Source organism: Drosophila mauritiana, chromosome 3L (genome assembly GCF_004382145.1).
Source record: "Drosophila mauritiana strain mau12 chromosome 3L, ASM438214v1, whole genome shotgun sequence".
NCBI lineage: Eukaryota > Metazoa > Arthropoda > Insecta > Diptera > Drosophilidae > Drosophila > Drosophila mauritiana.
The window spans coordinates 22,040,867-22,058,837 of record NC_046669.1 but is presented as its reverse complement, the minus strand read 5'-3'; the positions used below and the strand labels follow the sequence as shown (position 1 = coordinate 22,058,837).

The window sequence follows — 17,971 nt, the reverse complement described above, 5'->3', positions numbered from 1 at the left end:
GCTGATCTCATTGCCGTCCACATAGCCCCTTTGGAGACCATGTGACGGTTCGTCCGCTTATCACTGATTAGTTATGAGTTTTTATAGAAACCTGTGCTGGTGAAATCAACTTGAGCTCCTCGCTACTTTTGGTGATAAGAAATCGGGACACTTTCCGCTCTAATTTTAATGGCATTGTTAGCTTTTGATGGACGGTGGCTTGTGCAAAATTGAGAGAATTCGAGGAACTATTTTCTTAATAGCTATCCCTTATCCCTATATTCAGATACCCCAACTTACCCACTTTCGTTTACTTAATGCCCTAAGCATTGAGTTGGAGCTAACGACAGTTTATGCCTCCACTATGAAGCCATCTTCTCTGGGACGGATAAAAAATAAGCGCCTATATCCATGTCATTTGTCTGTCTGCTCCAGTCGCTCCAGCTCGCTCCCTTTTGACTTTGTCAGTCAACATAATGAAAATGCAATTAATTTTTTCCAGCAATTTCTTTTTCAGCCCCAATCCCCGATTCTCAAAGCTGACGCCACGTCTGTGCTCGTTGGACCCCACTCAACCCGGCCCATTTTCACCCATCCGATGCTGTTGCAATATTATGACTCCTGCTGTTTGTTCCGACAGCCGGCTGAGCCGGGATGGCGGGAAAAGCGGCAAAAGAAATGTTTATTGTGAGGCATTTTCTATGGCGATTGCAATGCCTCCTCCCTGCCCTTTCACCCTGCTAGCGCCAGCCATTCGCATTAAATGAGGAAACCAATTATTCGCGCTTATAAAGATTTACCGCCATAGAGCCCCACATACAGCCCAGCCCAGCGCAGTTAGACAGTTGGAGATATAGATGCGAGTGCTTCAACTCCAGTCCCCCACCAGTGGCCTCCGTTTTGTTTCGCTTTTAATGGGAGCCCTCCGCTTGGCCGCAGGCTCGCTGATTAAAGTCAGGGATTGCATTGCTGGGTGTCCTGGTTAGTGGAATGCGGCCATCCTGGGAAGTGTATGGAACTGGTATCCTCCAATATGGGATACGGTCGAACGCAGTAATTACTTAAAAGTATACAGAGGGAAATGACAGGCTTAGCAACGATTTCTTGGGTGGCCCTCTCTGGTGCCACCTCCTCCACACAGACTGGCCATCCACATCCACTTATCCCTAATGCGGCCACAATTTCCTGTTGGCCGAAAAACATTTTCGCAAGAATTTGCTCATTTCTAATGGGAAATGCTCGGCGCGGCCAATTTGGGTGTGCACAGGCGCCTGGCGAGACAAAGGCCTACTCAAGCCGCCCGTCTGGGCATCCTTATTGCGGCTCCTGCCGCTGGCATAACTTGTCATTTGTCTTGGACACTCTGGAGCGAAATCTCGCTGAAATTACCTTTCATTTTGTCATCAAAAACCACTTGAAGGGGCATTCACGAAGGCGGAAGCAGGCGTCAGAAGTCGCTCCCCGGGTGTCCTGCCCCGTCCCGTCGTGTCCTGTCGTTAGGGGAAGTCTGGCCAGCCGCAGCAATTACAGACGTTAATGTCCCGCAGCCCTGCCCAGTGCTGCTCGTCCGTGCCCTTTGGATCTCCGATTTCGGCTTAAAGTCTTTCAGATCCGGCTTCCGGTTCGCCTTGGCTTGGCTCCTTTCGGCTTTTGCTTTTATGCGACCCTTTGTCCGATGCACTTCCTGAAACCGAAAGCGTATTGGGGCCCAGGATGAGAGAAGCTGAGCTGAATCAGAAGCGCTAAATTAAAACGTAAATACCACTTAGCCGGGCTATAAAGCAAGTGGCCGCTCTGGCTCCTACCTGTAATCAGTGGGTAATTAAGCGGAGGAGCGGAAAGTGAGCAGAACACCTTGGAATTGCTTAATTTGTGCAACCTGATTTAATGACTGTGCTTGCCCAGCGCCTGCTTCCAGAGCCGAAGTGCTACCGTAAAAGTATCCACCTCCCAACGGAACTCGAGCTAGGAGACCGAACTTAATTTCATGGGACGCTTATCACGCGCCAAACTATAAATATGCTTCTAAACATTCGTTTTGACAGCTTCATCTGCTCCATCTGCAATGTGCAGCCACCCTACCACACCGTGGAAGTACAGTCCCGCCTCGGGCTCGACGTCGCACCAGAGTCAAAGTTTTTTTGCACTTCCTGTGCCCGTTTTTGGAAGTTGGGGTGAGTGGAGGACGATATTGCAACGGCTGCAGAGTGTGCAAAAAATTCTAAACTGCAATAAATTCATCAAATGTGCAATGAAACATGCTGTAATGTCACGCCCACGGCCCCATTCATCCGTGCCACCCGCTCCGGATCTGGGGGACTACCCTCGCCTCTAACTCCATTAAACGCGCTCCCTTCTGGTCCGGAATTGGGTGATATTTTGTAGGCAAATGTGCAATAAATTGTAAATGTTTGCCGTCCGTGTGGGAGAGCAACGTCCCGTGGTTCATGGTGATGTGGCAGCTGTGGAGCGGCCCCCGTTGAAAATATGCGATGCCCCCAACGAGTGGGGCTCACCGAAAAACTTGTCCGCTGCACGCCTGTCAACTTTTATAAGTGTTTTTGCAGATTGTTTTTCGTCCCGAAGACTTTTTCTGTTCTGTTCTAAAACGTGAAAAAATGCAGAGCAGCGATAACGGTGGCATGCAGCGAACGCAATTTAGTGGGCGGAATGGACGAGACGGGACCAGATAATGAAACACGGATGGGAAAAGTTTCGGAGAAGTGAGATCATAAAGTAAGTCAGGCCAGGACGATGCAATCATATATCCCTGGGAACGGGGCAAGGAGTGATTCGTGAATGACTCAATCAATTGGCGGCCACTTAAGTGAAGCATATTATCCTCTTCACGTGTATTTACTAGATAATTATTTTATTGATTACTTTGTGTATTTCCGTACTAAAATATGCAGCTGCACTTTAATAGGTGGTTTTTGGTGCTCTAAATAAAGAATGAAATACAATTTCATTATTTTAACCGATACAACGTTTTTTTATTACATTGTTCCCCGCATTTCGATCACTTTACCAAATGCAGCCTCGTTTATTTAACACCGTTTCGAAGTTCCGAAACGGGCAAAAACAAACAAGCCAGCAAATTGTGCCCACACCCGTGCGCAGCTCATTCAATTATGCAATTATTATTTGGCTTTTATTTAATGCAATTAAAAAATTAAGCGGACTGCAGGACCGGACCGAGCTGGAAATGTGCTGCCTGTGCAGGATCCTGACACCATCTCTACCCACCTTCTCCCGTCCTCAACAATCGAGAGTGGGTGGTGCAACAATACCATCAGCCGAAAGCTGCAAACTTCTGAGGTCGATGTGCCGCGGGGCAGGAGGCGCCAAAATGTTGCCTAACGCAGCAGAAAGGCCCAAACACACAGCTCCCACCCAAATCGTATGCGTAATTTGGCTATTAAATCGTATTTTTATTGAAGCTCGTGGAAGGGTGCAGGCCAGTGAGCACAGAGGGACGAGCTGGGGTTCGGGGCCACCACATTCGAAAGCCCGCTCTGGTGGCCCAAGCCCGGGTTTTCGCACGTGCGGAGGAAACGAGTTTTCGGGGGACTACTTTTGCAAACGCAACGGAAACGGAAAATGTTCTATTGGTTACCCCTCGAGCGCCCACCACTTTGAACTGCATCCCAAAAATCCGCAATTCCGAAACAGCTGCCTGCTAATGGCAGTGCTCTGCTCGTACACTGCGAAAAATGTCATGGGTGCAGGAAAATTACCTTCTCGAAATTCCCTTCACACAGATCTAGCACATGTAGCTATTCTTAATTGTTATGTTTGCAAATATTTGAAGTATCTACACATAAATAATATTATTCTTCTGCCCGGAGTATTCAAACTGGTACTAGTTGACTTTCAGTGTAGGACTGTGGCTTGGCCAGCAACAACAGCTTGGCACAGTGGAGCGTAAAATTAATCGTGGCAGCAGCCCATTTCTGTGGGCGTCCAGGGAATTGGGCGTTGTGATGGGTTGAGCGATTCGGCTTTTTTTACGAGCCACCTCGACGCTGTGTTCCGACGTGTCCTGCTTATTGGTTTTGCTGCAGTTTCTGCACTTTTATCTTTCGTCCTTATTCTCGTTTTTGGGTCCTTGGGGTGGAATCAAAATTTAAAATATTAACGTGGGCTCGCATAAATCTTTATTGGGCAAGCGAAAATGCTTCTTTTGGGATGATCTTTCAACTTTGCAACAATTAACAGCTAATTAATGAAGCAGCAACGGCAATTACGGAAATTGTTGCGTCTTTGAGTGCATATTTATTTTCGGACCGAGATTAATATAACCTGATATTGCTATTTAGCCCAAGAACAAGAAATTAATACTCATACCCATGGCAATTCAAACCCATTCGCTTGTTGCAATCATCATTTTGCGACCAGCAATCCAATCAGTTCACCTTAACATTTCGATTGTAATTACCAATCTTGAATGGCCTTCCCCTTCGCGGGCTCGTGTTAATCCCGACAGGATGGGAATCACCACAGAGGCGGCAGCAGACTCTGACAATTAATATTCAAATTTATTAGCCACCTATGAACCGAGTGTATGCATTATCAGCAGGCACTTCCCAGACCGCAGCCTGTCCTTTTCCCTATCTCGACGAGCACGCAGTCCGCAGATACTGAACCGGGAACTGAAGGCTCGCCGGGATGGGAAATCGCAGAAAGTATAGGCGAGAGCTTCACGTCGGGGACCTGGGGAAAATATTTCACCGACTGAGCCGGGCAGTGTCCTGCAATCCTGGCCTCCCTCCTGGTGAACCGGTCTCGTGTCACACTGCGCTTAATTATTTGCATATGATTAGACTTGATGGGGGTGGGACTCGGCCCTCGGACCCGCATGGTCCGACTAATCACCAGAGTCAGCTACGTTGTGTAATTGTTAATGATGATTAGATTCAATTTGGGCACCATTAGTTAGCTGACGAGGCTACGTTCCTCAGTTCACCCCACGTCTGCCCTTGCATTTATGCCAACGACGCAGCCGAGAGTCCGAAAGTCAGTCGGCAGTCCGTCCGGCAGTTCGGCCGTCCGGCAGTCCGGCAGTCTGTCAGTCCGGAAGGTGGGGCACGACGGACCCAAGTGACTTACGTGGACGCTGCAACGTGACCTAAGGCCGTTGTCGAGTTTGAGGTTAATTTCGCAAAATTGTCGAGTCAACGGGTTAACACTCCCCATCCTCCACTGCACCCACTTGCGCTACCCGGTTGAATAGTTCGGAGTGGTATGCAAATGTGAGGCATTGTGTGGTTTTACTTTGGCCGGAAGGCGCTCACCGTCCGCAGCCAGCACTCAGTACCCAGACCCCAGGGTTCCGCCCTGAGGCCTCGCAGGTCATCTTATGGACGTCCATTGTGCGATTTTAATCACTCTGAAAGCATCGGCGTAAGAGTCAACTAATCGACGTCAGTGGCCCAGTGGTTATAGCTATCAAGCTCTAACCGTGCCTGAAAGTGAATGGTTTCTGGGCATTCAAAAATAGATTGGCTCATTCAGTTGTAACAATTGAAAGTCCCTAGCATTATCATATCTCATTAAAAGTGTGACTTATTTCTGAGACTTACTTAGACCTCGAAGCGGTTTTTAAAATGCCTGATATATATTTTTAATTACGACCACAATTTGGTATTTAGAGTCCTTGGTCCTATGTGCTTCATTGGGCCATTGTTTCTGGCCTTTTGCCAAGATTTCGAATTCAGTTTCAGTTTATTAACGAAAATTTATTGCAATTAGTGCTGGCCAAAACAACAAACGAAAGTAAAAATACATCGCCTGGACGCACCGAAAAGTTTTTAATTTAGGCGAAGCTTATTATCTACACCCCGCAAGGCGCTTCCTAGGCAGAGGTGAGGATAATATTAAAAAAGTTGCAGGGAATTACAGATTAGTAATGCAAAATTATGCGCAATTTTCACATCGTTCGCCGCCTTATCCTCCGACTCCCAATTCGGTCCGTGAATCCTGCGTTTTTCCCATTCCTCCGCGAGGAGTTTGAAGAGCTACTCCTTGAAGACACTGACTATTCGGGCATGAAATTAACAACGCTCTTGAAAATATTGCCAAATGCAAAAATAGTGCTCTGGGTCTCGCATCCAGATTGCACGGGTTGGAGCAGTAGGGACACCGCACCAAAATGGCAGATGTCTGCAGACAAAAGTCTTTAGGTATTTAAATAAATTCAACTTAAGTACAACCTCTCGATTTATGGCTACTATGGGTGCCCTCGTGGCTTCCGTCGATGAATGGCTGCAGCTGCCGGTTCCAGTGCAGACCGGAGATCCCAGGACTTTCTTTGTTACCAATTAAAAAGAAGGTAACCTCCGCTGCATCTCCCCCACAGACCTTTTCTAACTACTCCGAGATGAAATCACATTTCTGTAATTGTAAAATCAAATCATTTCTCATATATTGCACGGGAAGTATTTATACCACTCCACTCCTCTGCGGGTAATTGTGTGGCTGACTGGCAGAAAAATGAACTTGTTAGGACGCAGCCAGCCAAGTCGCCTTGGGGTGCAGTTTGGATGATTTTATTCCACTTCTCGATTTTTATTTTGCAAGCGCCCGTCCTTTCTGGCCAAATGTAAAATTGTTGTTTGTGCTCGGCATTGTTAAGGCCGTTGTTGTTGCCACTGTTGTGCGGAGCTCAAGCTGCCGCACTTGAGTGCTCCTTCAAGGCAGCATATGCGAAAAAATTGACCACCTCCAGTGGACTCTTCTGCAGGAAGACCAGGACCTCCTTGACCGGGCGGTCACTCCGGAAAAGGTGTAGTCCAGCAGCCGGCGAAGCGAAGTCATAAACTAAATAAGCTGAGCTGAGTGATTGGATTGGATTGGATCGGAAGAGGGCTACGGAGACGGCCATGTAATTGCTGGCAGGAATTGGGAATCCTTCGCTTCACTTGGATCCGCTTAAAGGGCATTCGTGAGGCTTTAATGAGAGACAAAGGAAGTGCATTCTCCCCTGGGAGCTTTGGGAACTTGAGCAGCTGTCAAAAAACTTGTCTCGCTCCAAATAGAATTAAGTTCAATTACAAATCCGGCGATGGGAGGAGAACTCCGAAGGTTGAAAGGGCTAAACCAGTCGATGAGGCACTGTCACAGTTTTTTGCCGATTCTCCGCTGCTGAAAATGGAAATCGACTCCACCATGTGAAACACTTTTCGAGCCCGGGAGCAGACAGGATGCAAGCCCACATGGCCGGGAAGTGCGAAAATGTGTGAAAACATTTTTGATTCATTAAAAATTTAAAAAGTTCAAAGTGTTTTGCAGACGATGTATGTTTGGGGGGTCGGAACTGGGGACTGGGTCCGCCAACCGGATTTGTTTTGGAGCTCTCCTTTGGGTATGGTATATTTTTAGGCTGCTCGGTGCATCTTCGGCTGCTCTTTTAACCGAATGTGGTCATTGAATAGAGTCCTCACCCATTTCGCTTACAGTTATCGCCTCAGTTCACCGTAAAAACTGCACGTCATCGAGCAGCACAACCAGAAAGGCTTGTAGCATCTGTGACAACTGTGGGCGGACCAGAAGACGTCCTGGGAAAGGATTCTTGATAGTCCCAAATATATGAAGAAGCAGTCAAAATCTGAAAGGGGGCGAACACAGCTTGCCACCAGGGCGGAAAACAAGGAGTCCGTTGGCTTTGATCTGGCTGAGATTTTCGGCTTGTACTCAAACGAAGAGCAGTCGAGCGTCAATAAGCGCACCTGCGTACATCAAGACGTATCTCCGATGCCGTCCTAAGAGGACAGGTCCTGTTCCCGGGCCCAGGGATTTCGGCAGGGGTGGGCAGATGCTCAATTGCGGTCTGGGGACCACTGTGCATCGTCGTCCTCGTGCTCGATGGGCGTGTAAGCAGCGAGTGAGCGAATGAATGACTGAATACCCATTCAGGACAGGGCGTTGTAACACTCAGCGCGCTGTCCTTTTTTCGCTCCTCTCAACGCTGGGAGGGGGTATGACTGGGGGCTGGGGAAGGGACTCGGGCAGTGAAGCATGCGACAAAACGATAAACACATTGCGGGCCCTGCATTGTAATCACTTTGACATTTATGCATATCAAGCAAAAGGACGACAGTACGAAAGGACGACTTTGGCAGCGTCATCGTCTCTGTCCTCGTGCTTGTCATCTTCAACTTGTCTCCATTCGAATGTAACGCTTTTAATGATGTCCAAATATATCGGCTCAGCTTGGGTATATTTTCATGCTGGTCTGATTTTCTTTTCATTTTAAATGCAAATGAAATGAACACGAATTCGCAGCGAGCTGAGGAGTACCTTCTATCTGATAGATTAAGTCCCCCTGCCGATTATTTTTTAGAGCAGTTGGCAAAATAAAAACTTCAAAGGGAGCTCAGCAGATTTATTAAATTTGCGAATCGGCCTTTCCTTTCCATTTTGTTTAGTCAGTGAAAGTTTTTAATAGGCGACGAATGGCACACGATTGGATAAACTGGAAGTGGGAACTTAAGGTGGCTGGGACTCCACCTGAAGAACTATCGCTCCCAGTGCCTGTGCGGAGATGTCTGACACAATAAAGGGGCACTAAAACAATGTAATGAAATAATTTCCATGCCTGGATGATAACAATATATCAAGCAGACACGACAGCAACATTAAGGCTGCTCCCCAAGCAAACAAAACAAGGAGGCGACGGCAAATGGCGGCTTTTGTCGCGGCTGGCTTGACAATTTTCCGAACAGAATTCTGTGGCTGTCGCGGAGGCGGGGTGAAGGGCATGTCCCAGGCACATGCTGCCGGCTAAAAAACCAATTTGTTATGCGCTATGGTACAATTTAACGGCATTTGATTCTCCAAATTGCGTGGATGCATTCGAAACGGAGAACCAAGAGTGGAACCCTTCTCGTTGGCTAATTGCCTGCGCTCTCCATGCTGAACACGTGGAGATCCTCTGAATTTTTATTGCGAAACTTTGCTCAAGCCGAACTTTGGTCATAAAGCAACTTGGCTCTGCACTGGAGCTGCAAGGAATTCCATTTGTAATGTTGTCCAAACTCATTTGGCCATGTTAATTCATTAATTCAGCCTCAACACGAGCCACCCACTGTCTTAGCGAATCCTTGATGCTAATTGCCATTTCAAAGCCGCTTTACAGCCGGCAGCTAAAGGCCACTCGGACTCTCCTTAGAAGTAAAAGTTAAAATCATCCAGTACGTATACGCCGCGTACGATTCTGAAAGTAATTCCCTGGCGCATTGCTTCCGCAATTAGGCCTGCCCTCCCTCGCCTTCCACATCAATTCTTTGTGCCTTTCCCTCGCCCAGTTTATTTAATACGCCATCATCGATGGTCGACTACGGTGGGCACAGTGGTTCAAATTCTCTGGGAGTAAAGAACATTTAAGTTGGGGTTATAAAAGTGGAAGAGAAATCTTATGATTTTTAGGAAAGTTATAAGACGTAGTGCATATATACATATGTATATATGTAAATTATCATTACAAATATTTAGATAAAGCGAAGCTTGGCATATTCGAAACTATACTTTTCCCTAAAGTTCTACATCAATTTTAATGACCAGTGGCCCATGTAAAAAGCTGTCCGACCTATACGTTTTGAAAATTGTATCTAGGAATGAAATTTTATTTCCTCACTGATTAATACAAGTTAATAGCATAGTCATGTAGGTGGTAGATCCTGTCATCAGCAGGATCACAGGAAGCACAGAAGAGCGCATTTTATGCGAATATTTCTGGGACGAGTTCCACGGCGTGTGCCCTTTGATTTTGTGCTGATTTTAGCGCTTTTGTAATTGGAAAAACGCTCCGTATATAGAATGAAATCAATCAAGTGTGGCAGGGCGCACACTATCCTCAGACTGCAGATGGTAACTACCACCCCGGCTCGTCCTTATGGCGGTCTATCATTCGAATCTGTTGAAATTGAGTGAGGAAAAAGGATACTTCATTTTGGTTCTTTTTATCTCTGGCCACAGTTGATTTCCTTCGCTGAGCAGGCTTTCGATTTGGCCTTTCTTCGATTTTTTCAGTTGTGGCGTCGGTGGTGCTAAATTAATTCGACTGCTTTGTTCTTTGTTCCAGCCCACACACACACTGTGCAGTCCTTTGTGCGCATTTGGATGCTGTTATAAATATTAATGAACTGCGCTTGAAAAACAGGCGGCGTACAATATATCGGCATAGTTTTTGAATCGGGCTCAGGCAGTCCGAGAATTTCGGGATGTGGCGAGATTGGCTGCGTTAATTGCTGCAAAAAGTTGTAATTACCGCTTGAAATGTGTTTCCCTGCTGCGGTGCTATGCCAATTCAAGTTCTTAGATTTCCTTGGCCCGAACTTAGTTGAGACAACTACTTGGGCGCGAACCAAAACTTTGCTTGTCTGGCTTAAGCATTTTTAATGATTGTGTGGGCCGCAAAACATGCCATAAAGAACAATAAAACCATGCCAGTGCCCAAACATGCAAAAGCAGTCGAAAATTGTCTTCAAATTGAAAGCGAAATGTGAGCGCATTTTAATAAAACATATGCGGTGTCGTGCCCCCATCCGCCAGACTCTCCAGCGGCAAGGACTCCAGAGCTGTGCTGCCTGTCGCTTGCCAATAACTCTCGCACTATCTTGAGCAGGGACGAAGGACGAAGGACGAGGACGAGGGCGAGGGACCGACCTCATCGCTTGCTGGAAAAGTGCAGACAAAGCCGCAGTCACAGTTCGCTATTGCGGTTGAGTTATGGGCGGGCCCGGCCGGAGGGCGCACTGCCACGCCCACAGCCGTGGCCATAGCACTCTGGTGGGCGCTCAAAATGTGCAAGCGACACACAACATTTGGGAATATGTAGCACGCTTTTAGGCGGCCCAGCCAGAGGGTCCTGGCAAAGAAAAACAACATTTTGCGGCCAACATTAAGCCCAACAGAAGTGGGCAGCGGGATGGGGATGTGGCAACAACAATGAACCGAAATGAAATGAACTAAAATAGAGTGGCATAGAATAACTTGGCCGAAATGCGACAAGAAAATTGTATTACAACAATGGAAAGCGATTGTGGTGAAAAGTACAATAAAATGTCGCTAAATTAGACATGAAGACAACCGCAGTTAAAGGGGCGAAGGAGCCGCAAGTGTCGTCTACGGAAATCATGGGTGGGCAGTTCGAGTCGGAACACTTGGCTTCAAGGGATAAGTGGAGGGCTGGCCAACTTCCTGAGCTCTGTATGGATGTAACTTAAAATAAGTGAATAGTTTCTAGTAATCTATATGACACAAGCGCCCTTGTATGTGTTGTAGAATATCGAATTGTATTTGATAAGCTTAAAATTGAATGGCATGTAATGTGTTATATGAGCTTAATTAGAAAGGAAATAAGCGATCACAAGCCAATGGTCCGAATGGCACTTTTCATCTCCTGCCCTGATATTTATTTCCGCTGTTATTGGCATGGCTATCAATGCAAACGTTTATTAAATTAAACTGTTATGGAGAAAGCCCAACCCAACAAGCATTTGTGATTGCCACCTCACTGCTTGGAAATTAAAGCCGCAGTCACGTGCACCATTCAAAAACAATTTAATGAGACGATTTGGCCGAAAGATATATGTATAGTGGCGAAAGGGCGAAGTGTCTGTCAGTTATCTTAATAGGCTGGAGGAACGGAACGGAACTCTTTTGCTTCAGGGCGGCCAATCCTCTCGCAGTTGTGGAAAGTGTCCAGGGGCTGAAATTATGCGATTATCGTGACATTAAGGCGAGAGAATAAGACCCACGCAAGCCGCTTAAAATGCTATCAAAGCCGTATTGGTCGAGGGCTTCCGTCTGGGTCGAGCTCCTCGTGTTGCTCTTCCGCAGCCCCCCTCCTCGAATCCTGCCGCTATCCTTCTGAACTGACAACACAATGCTCAATGACGACGGAAAAGTCGCCGAGCCAGACGGGGAGGCGACAGGACACGCTACTGCCATCGCACTCCTACTCCTACTCCTACTGGGACTCTCACTTCAATACTTTGTGTGAAATAATTGCTAGGAATTTTCACGCGTATTTCCGCCTTTGCCTTCCGCCAGGATGAAGGCAGGCAGGCAGTCCTGAGAGTCCTGGCAGCGACTTCCTAGCCAGGGCACTAAAATTTCACAGCAATTTTCAGCTCACCTGCGCGCAAAGTATTTCCACAGCTCGTTCCGTTCGTCGCTGCGATTTTAACAATTTTATTAAATTGAATTTATATCATTTACACGCTTGTCGACTTCAAGTCTGCCTGGGACCGGTGGCATCCACCTGCTCCTCCCCTTGTCGCCGTTTAATTCCGCGCTTCCGTTTTATGTGGCATTTCTGCTGGATGTACTCGCGTAATACGGGGAAGAGGATATTTTTTATAGGCACGCCGAGGCTTTTGGCAATTTTTGCTTTCATGATTATTGATGCGGGTGAAATTTAATTGGTCGCTCAGCTTGTGTCCGTCCCTCGTCGAGAATCCTGCTCCTTATTAGACAATATTTTTCCAGGCTAACGAGTAGCAGTCGCTTCCTGGCACATTAGACCACTTGAGTCGAGTTGCGGCGATGGGGATACTTTTGAGCTCTGGGGGAATGCCAATTTGCTCGGCAAGGATCTGCTCCTGCGGAAACAATTCATTTGACCGCTTACCGGGCTCTGCATCTTTATCAAAAGTATTGCTAGCTCGAAAACTTTTAAAGAGTTGCCACGTATGTCTACGCCAAAAATTTGTTTAAATAAAGGAAAACTTTTCTTATTTCGCGCTGGGCTCTTTCTTTCTCTCCAGGAAAGAAAACGAGTGCGCAACAACAAACAAATAAGCGGCAAAGAAAACTTCGACGCCGATACAATTTCGTAAAATGTCGAAAACTGTGATTGCGTGGCAGTCAAGCCAGCAAGAAAGCAGGGCTAACTCCTCCTGCTCGTTTGGCACTCAGCTGCCTTTCTGGCCCGGCACGCCCCTCCGAGGAAACGCAACTGCTTCAGCGCCCAACTTTGAGGCAAATGTAAATACTTTTCCTGGCAAATATTATCACAATTCCACGCGGCTGCTGCCAGAGACACTAAATAAACTGTTGGCTTGGGTCGCAGCCGAAAAGTAAGCAGCAGGAAATATCCTGCAATTGCAATCAGTGCGGGATGTGATGGGAGTGGGTTGCGGGAGCCGGGCGGTATTCATAACCTGGCAAAGTGTCAGCACAGAGCGTGGCCTGGGTAAGTCATCATGTATTCGATAAGCTGTGCCATCGATAAAGTCCCAAATTGAGCCATTATGGCAGCCACTGGGCACGTTGGCTTAAAGCAGCTATATCCCATTTCCATGCACAATTAACCAGCGTAATGTGACGGACAAATTAGCCAAAATCCCCCCTCCCCGCTTGCAAGCGATCCATGTGCACACACTGGAGGCGCATAAAAATTGATGTCCTCGAATATTGCGCATACGCCGCGTGGCACGGCTCTGCATAGCGATAAACTTCAAGTGCCCTGCAATGGACGACCACATGGCCATCGTTTGGACGGACAATGACTAGAACATGGTCCGCCGCATCCACATCCACATCCACATCCGCATTTGCATGCGCATCGATTGTCATCGAGAAGGGGTTACAAGTTCGGGGTCTCGGAATCGGGTCCTCAGATCCGATGGCTGTCAGAGGCGACGCGTTGCCATATTAATCTGGTTAATGATGAAACTGAATCAGCGTTTTAAACGAGCCACTGCACAATGGAGTGCTTGGCCCTTCTGCTGCTCCTACTCCTCTGGCTGTTCCTGGCTGCTGCGGACGCTCCTCTGGTCATGGCCACGTTGCTGTGTCGCATAAATGGCCCAGCCTGCAAATAAATTAGCTGCGGCTTTCGCTCGCATCTCGACCACTGGCCATAAAGTGTTCATTCTCGGCGATTTTTTGCTTCCGCTGTTAACTTGAATTTAAGGCAATTTTATCGTTGGAGACTTTAACCAATCATTGCTCAGCGGGTAACCTCGCACGTCCTTAAAGCTGTGAACTTTTAAAGCCCTCTTATGCTACATTGCTTCACCATTGCCACGCAGTGTCCTAAAAATTGCTCAATTATTCAAACGAATTTCACGCATTTAATTGTGTAAATTTAGTCAGGCATGGCAGGCTCAACCCCTAGGACTCCACGACTCCAGGACTCCCCCGACTGCCCACTGCCCACCACCCACCTCCCACAGTTCGATGTCCGTGCAGTCCGAGTGGGGCTTGATGTGCGTCGGCTAACGGTACGTAACGTCATAATCACCCCGAAGCGCACGTAATTGGCCAATCAATTGTGTCATTGTTCGCATTTATTACGCGGCCTTTCGGACTCCGACTGTGACCCTCACAACGATTCCGATTCTGGTTCTGATTCCGACACGGACCTGGGGTCTGTCTGGGTCCCGGCCCGCCGTGATTTATGTGGGAGTTTGGGGCGGTCCGGACCAGGCCAGGATCCAAACAAGGCTAGGCGTAGGCCTAGCATGCGGAAAATTAAGAAAAGCGGGACTGCAACAGCAGTTTCCATGCAGTTTTTGTTTCGCTCTGCTGTGGCTTTCTTCCCGCTTCTTTTTCATTTTTTCAGCTGTAACTTTTTAACAAATGCACAAAACGAATGACAACTTCCGGTTCCGGTGGGGGAAACGCGGGTGCTATTTGTATGGAGTAGAAGGGCGGGTCTACGGCCGGCTGTCACTGCGAAAAATTACATGCCTTGCGCAAAAGTTTTGCCTCTTCATTATTCTAACATCAAGTCGACACGAAATGCGGTTTTTGCAATTTTTCTTCGCCGCATTCCCTCCCAGGAATTTGTGCACAGTCAGACAAAGTGTGAAGCGAGGCACAAAACTTCTTCTGGAGAAGAAGCTCCCGCTCCTTGGGCGCACATGCTGCCAACTCGGAGACAGCGCCTCAGACACCCAGTGAACAGGAACCGGCGTCCGGGTACAGGAACAGGGGTGGAAATTATACGCTGCATTTTAATCACAATTCAAATCAACAGAATCATCGTCTTTATTCCGAGCAGCAGGCGCGTCTTTGCCACGACTTTTTCTACGTGTATGGGAGCGCTCCAAAGTGGAGTCAGCGGGGGGATTGGGACTCGGGCTGGTGACAATTATTCAGAGCCCTCCCTTGATTCATTATTGACTCCCTGTGAGTCGGTTAAAGTCATCGACATGATCCCATGTGGATCAGGCCTGGGGCACAATGCGTGCTTAACTCCCCAAATGACCCTAATTTGGGAAACAAAATTCAGTGTAATTTGTGTAGCTCTTCCGATTCATTTGCAATTATCCATGTTGTTCAAATTCCTTCGCGCGTAAACATTTGCAAGGGAAATTGAGCATACCATTGTTGTGTTACGAAATCGAGAAAGTGTGTTTAATGGCGTCAAAATCACTGGACAAACGGATTTATTCACTGTAACTTTAAAGGCTCTATTGTTCATGAAGGCATGTGCACCTTTGGTTCGATATCAAACTTTTGTCCGACATTTTGCGGGTGATTTATTAATGTTCAGGCCAATTTGCCAGCCTTTGACAGATGGCGATAAGCGCCGACCAAGAGCAGCAAAAGGCAGCTGAGAAAATGGGAACTGCCAATATGAGGCAAAATCAATGACAGTTGCAGTTCGAAAAAGTTTGCCGGTTCCAAGATCGAGCCAGACGGAACACCAAGTCCCCTCGATCGTATCGTATGCGGCAATTAGCATTTTGTGGCAATGTTGCAACAATAATTTAAGCTGTTACAGAGGAAACTCACAAAAAAGCCGAGGTCCTCCAGCAAAAGATAGGAGGAAGCGGAGAAAAAATTATTTGATTATCCTGCGGCCATGCGCCGTCACAATTTCGCAGACTGCCCGCCGAGCGTGTCGGCTCAGGCCAGGCGGCTCCGAGTCCGTGTGTCCTCGAGTCTTGGTGTCCTGCTGTCCGGGCCCTGGTGTTCTGCAGCAGTGCCATGAAAGTGCCACATCAGCGAAAGTCTGTTAACTTCCGGTTTATGGTTGCAGCAGCTTATGGAGTCATTTCCGCCCGCTCCTCCCACTGCTCTCGGGTGCCCATTCATTCGGCTCAGCCGACAGGACACGGCAGCCAGCTGGCGGTGCCCGCAGACCATTCTATTAAATCATCATTTCGCTCCTCCCTCAGCTCCTCGGACATCCTAGGGCGCACTGCGCTTGCGGTAATTTCATCCTACTTTTTTCGGCTGCAAGTGCTTCCTTTAGATTTATAATTAAGATTTGGTTAGCAGCAAATAGCGGCCCTCTTTGAATTTATGCTGCCTTGTCGGGCAGGCAACTGCAGCTGCCCGTTAAGCGGTAATTTATCATATTTTTAGCGTCGTTTCCCAGCGAATTATATGGGCAGCACGGGATGCAAAGGACTTTGGGTGGGGCTGAGTGGGTTGGGTAAACTTTTGAACAATCCTGCAATTTAATTACGCTGAGAATCCTGGCCGAGAGCCACCTGTGTGGATCTACGGTTTGATTAGCGAAGCACGGACTTTTTCCCGAAATCGAATTCCAACTTGGCTAGATCAAAAAAATGCGCGGTTCCGCAAATGGAAAACTGATGTGCTTTTAATGGCTTTATCATAAACAAAGCTTTGAAGAGCGAGAGTTGAATCGAGTTTAGTCAGCGCGATATAGGTGTTCCATATCAAACAATGTTGCTCATCCGCAGCGTTCTTATGTTTGGGCTAATACTTTGTTTGGTGTGCAGATTTCTTGAAGGCCAAAAGGTAAGATCTCGCCAAAGCAGAGCTTCTTACTCTTCCGTTTACTTTTCCTCAGTCCTTGAACTTTGTGCTCTTTCGGAAAATCGTCGCCGACCACAACAGCAAGTACATATCCTTGTACGAGGCTGCGATCAGTCAGGACTACACCACGATCAACTTTACCCTGAACCTGGCGCGGAACATCACGGCGGATGTATGGCTTAAGGCTACAATAGCTCAGCGGGTGTCAAAAACCGGAGAATCGTACCGGGACGTCTTTACCTACAACGTGAATCTGTGCCAGGTGATGGGCAGGGGCAAGGGCATCAGCCTGATCAACTTCTGGCTGAACAACATCCTCAGGCAGTCCAATATGCCCCGGAACTGTCCACTCAGGGAGGTACTGTATCTCATCGTAGCAATGAATGAATTACGAGTAGCTTAACTGCCTCTTTCCAGGGCAACTACTACATGCGCAACATTCGATCGGAAAAGGAGACTATTCCGCGGTTCATTCGCTCTGGCAGCTTTCGCATAGACTCTAGTCTTTATGTGAGGGACTGGCACAGCGTCAATTTGACAGAAACAATCTTCTACGTCGACATAAAAATGAAGTGAGTGGACCCGGATTCGCTTTTTCAGGAAGGCTGCGCCGATATCAGCTGGCCACATTAAAAGGCAATGAATCATTGAAGAGCTCAAATCTCCACTGGCTAACACAATTTCTCACTTCCAATCGAGTAAATCGTTGCACGTGCATTTCGCATAAATAAATTAATGAGTCCTCCAACAAGGACACGGATATAGCCACCGACACGGACACGGATTTCTGCCCGGAACGTGGCTGGCCGCGCTGCAAGCTGCGATTTATACGAGGGCGCCGTCTAAGCGCAAAATAATTTAAACACTGTCAATAATAGTTTGGGGACATAGTATTTTTCCATCGACAAGTTTGCCCTCGACCGCCCGACGCGTCCTTTGTCCAGGTCCTCTCGACACGTTCGCACGCGCTCCCAAGGATGCCACGGGTACTTTTTCGTCGTATTTCCCATCAATTGCACTTCCGGAATTGAGTGGGGGGCAGCGAGCATTTTCTTATATTTGCAGGAGCCCGGCGAAGAACGAGCTTGGGACCAGTGCAGTCGGAGCTCCTTTGAAACAAATGAAGGGGCCATCCGGGGGAGATGGGCGCACGGTGAGGAAAACTGAAGAGGTGAAGTCGTGTACTCAAGGAAATTGCCATCATTATACTTGTCGCAGTTGCTGAGCTTTGTCTTAAATAACGTTT

At 47.6% G+C, this 17,971-nt stretch overlaps 1 protein-coding gene across 1 annotated transcript; it reads left to right on the top strand.

The window, feature by feature from the left end:
- Window positions 1-16,632: 16,632 nt before the first annotated feature.
- On the top strand, window positions 16,633-17,301 carry LOC117141981. Its single transcript, XM_033305790.1, has 3 exons — window positions 16,633-16,707; window positions 16,760-17,083; window positions 17,143-17,301. Exons 1-3 carry the CDS (start codon window positions 16,633-16,635, stop codon window positions 17,299-17,301), a joined length of 558 nt encoding a protein of 185 aa, XP_033161681.1.
- Window positions 17,302-17,971: the final 670 nt, after the last annotated feature.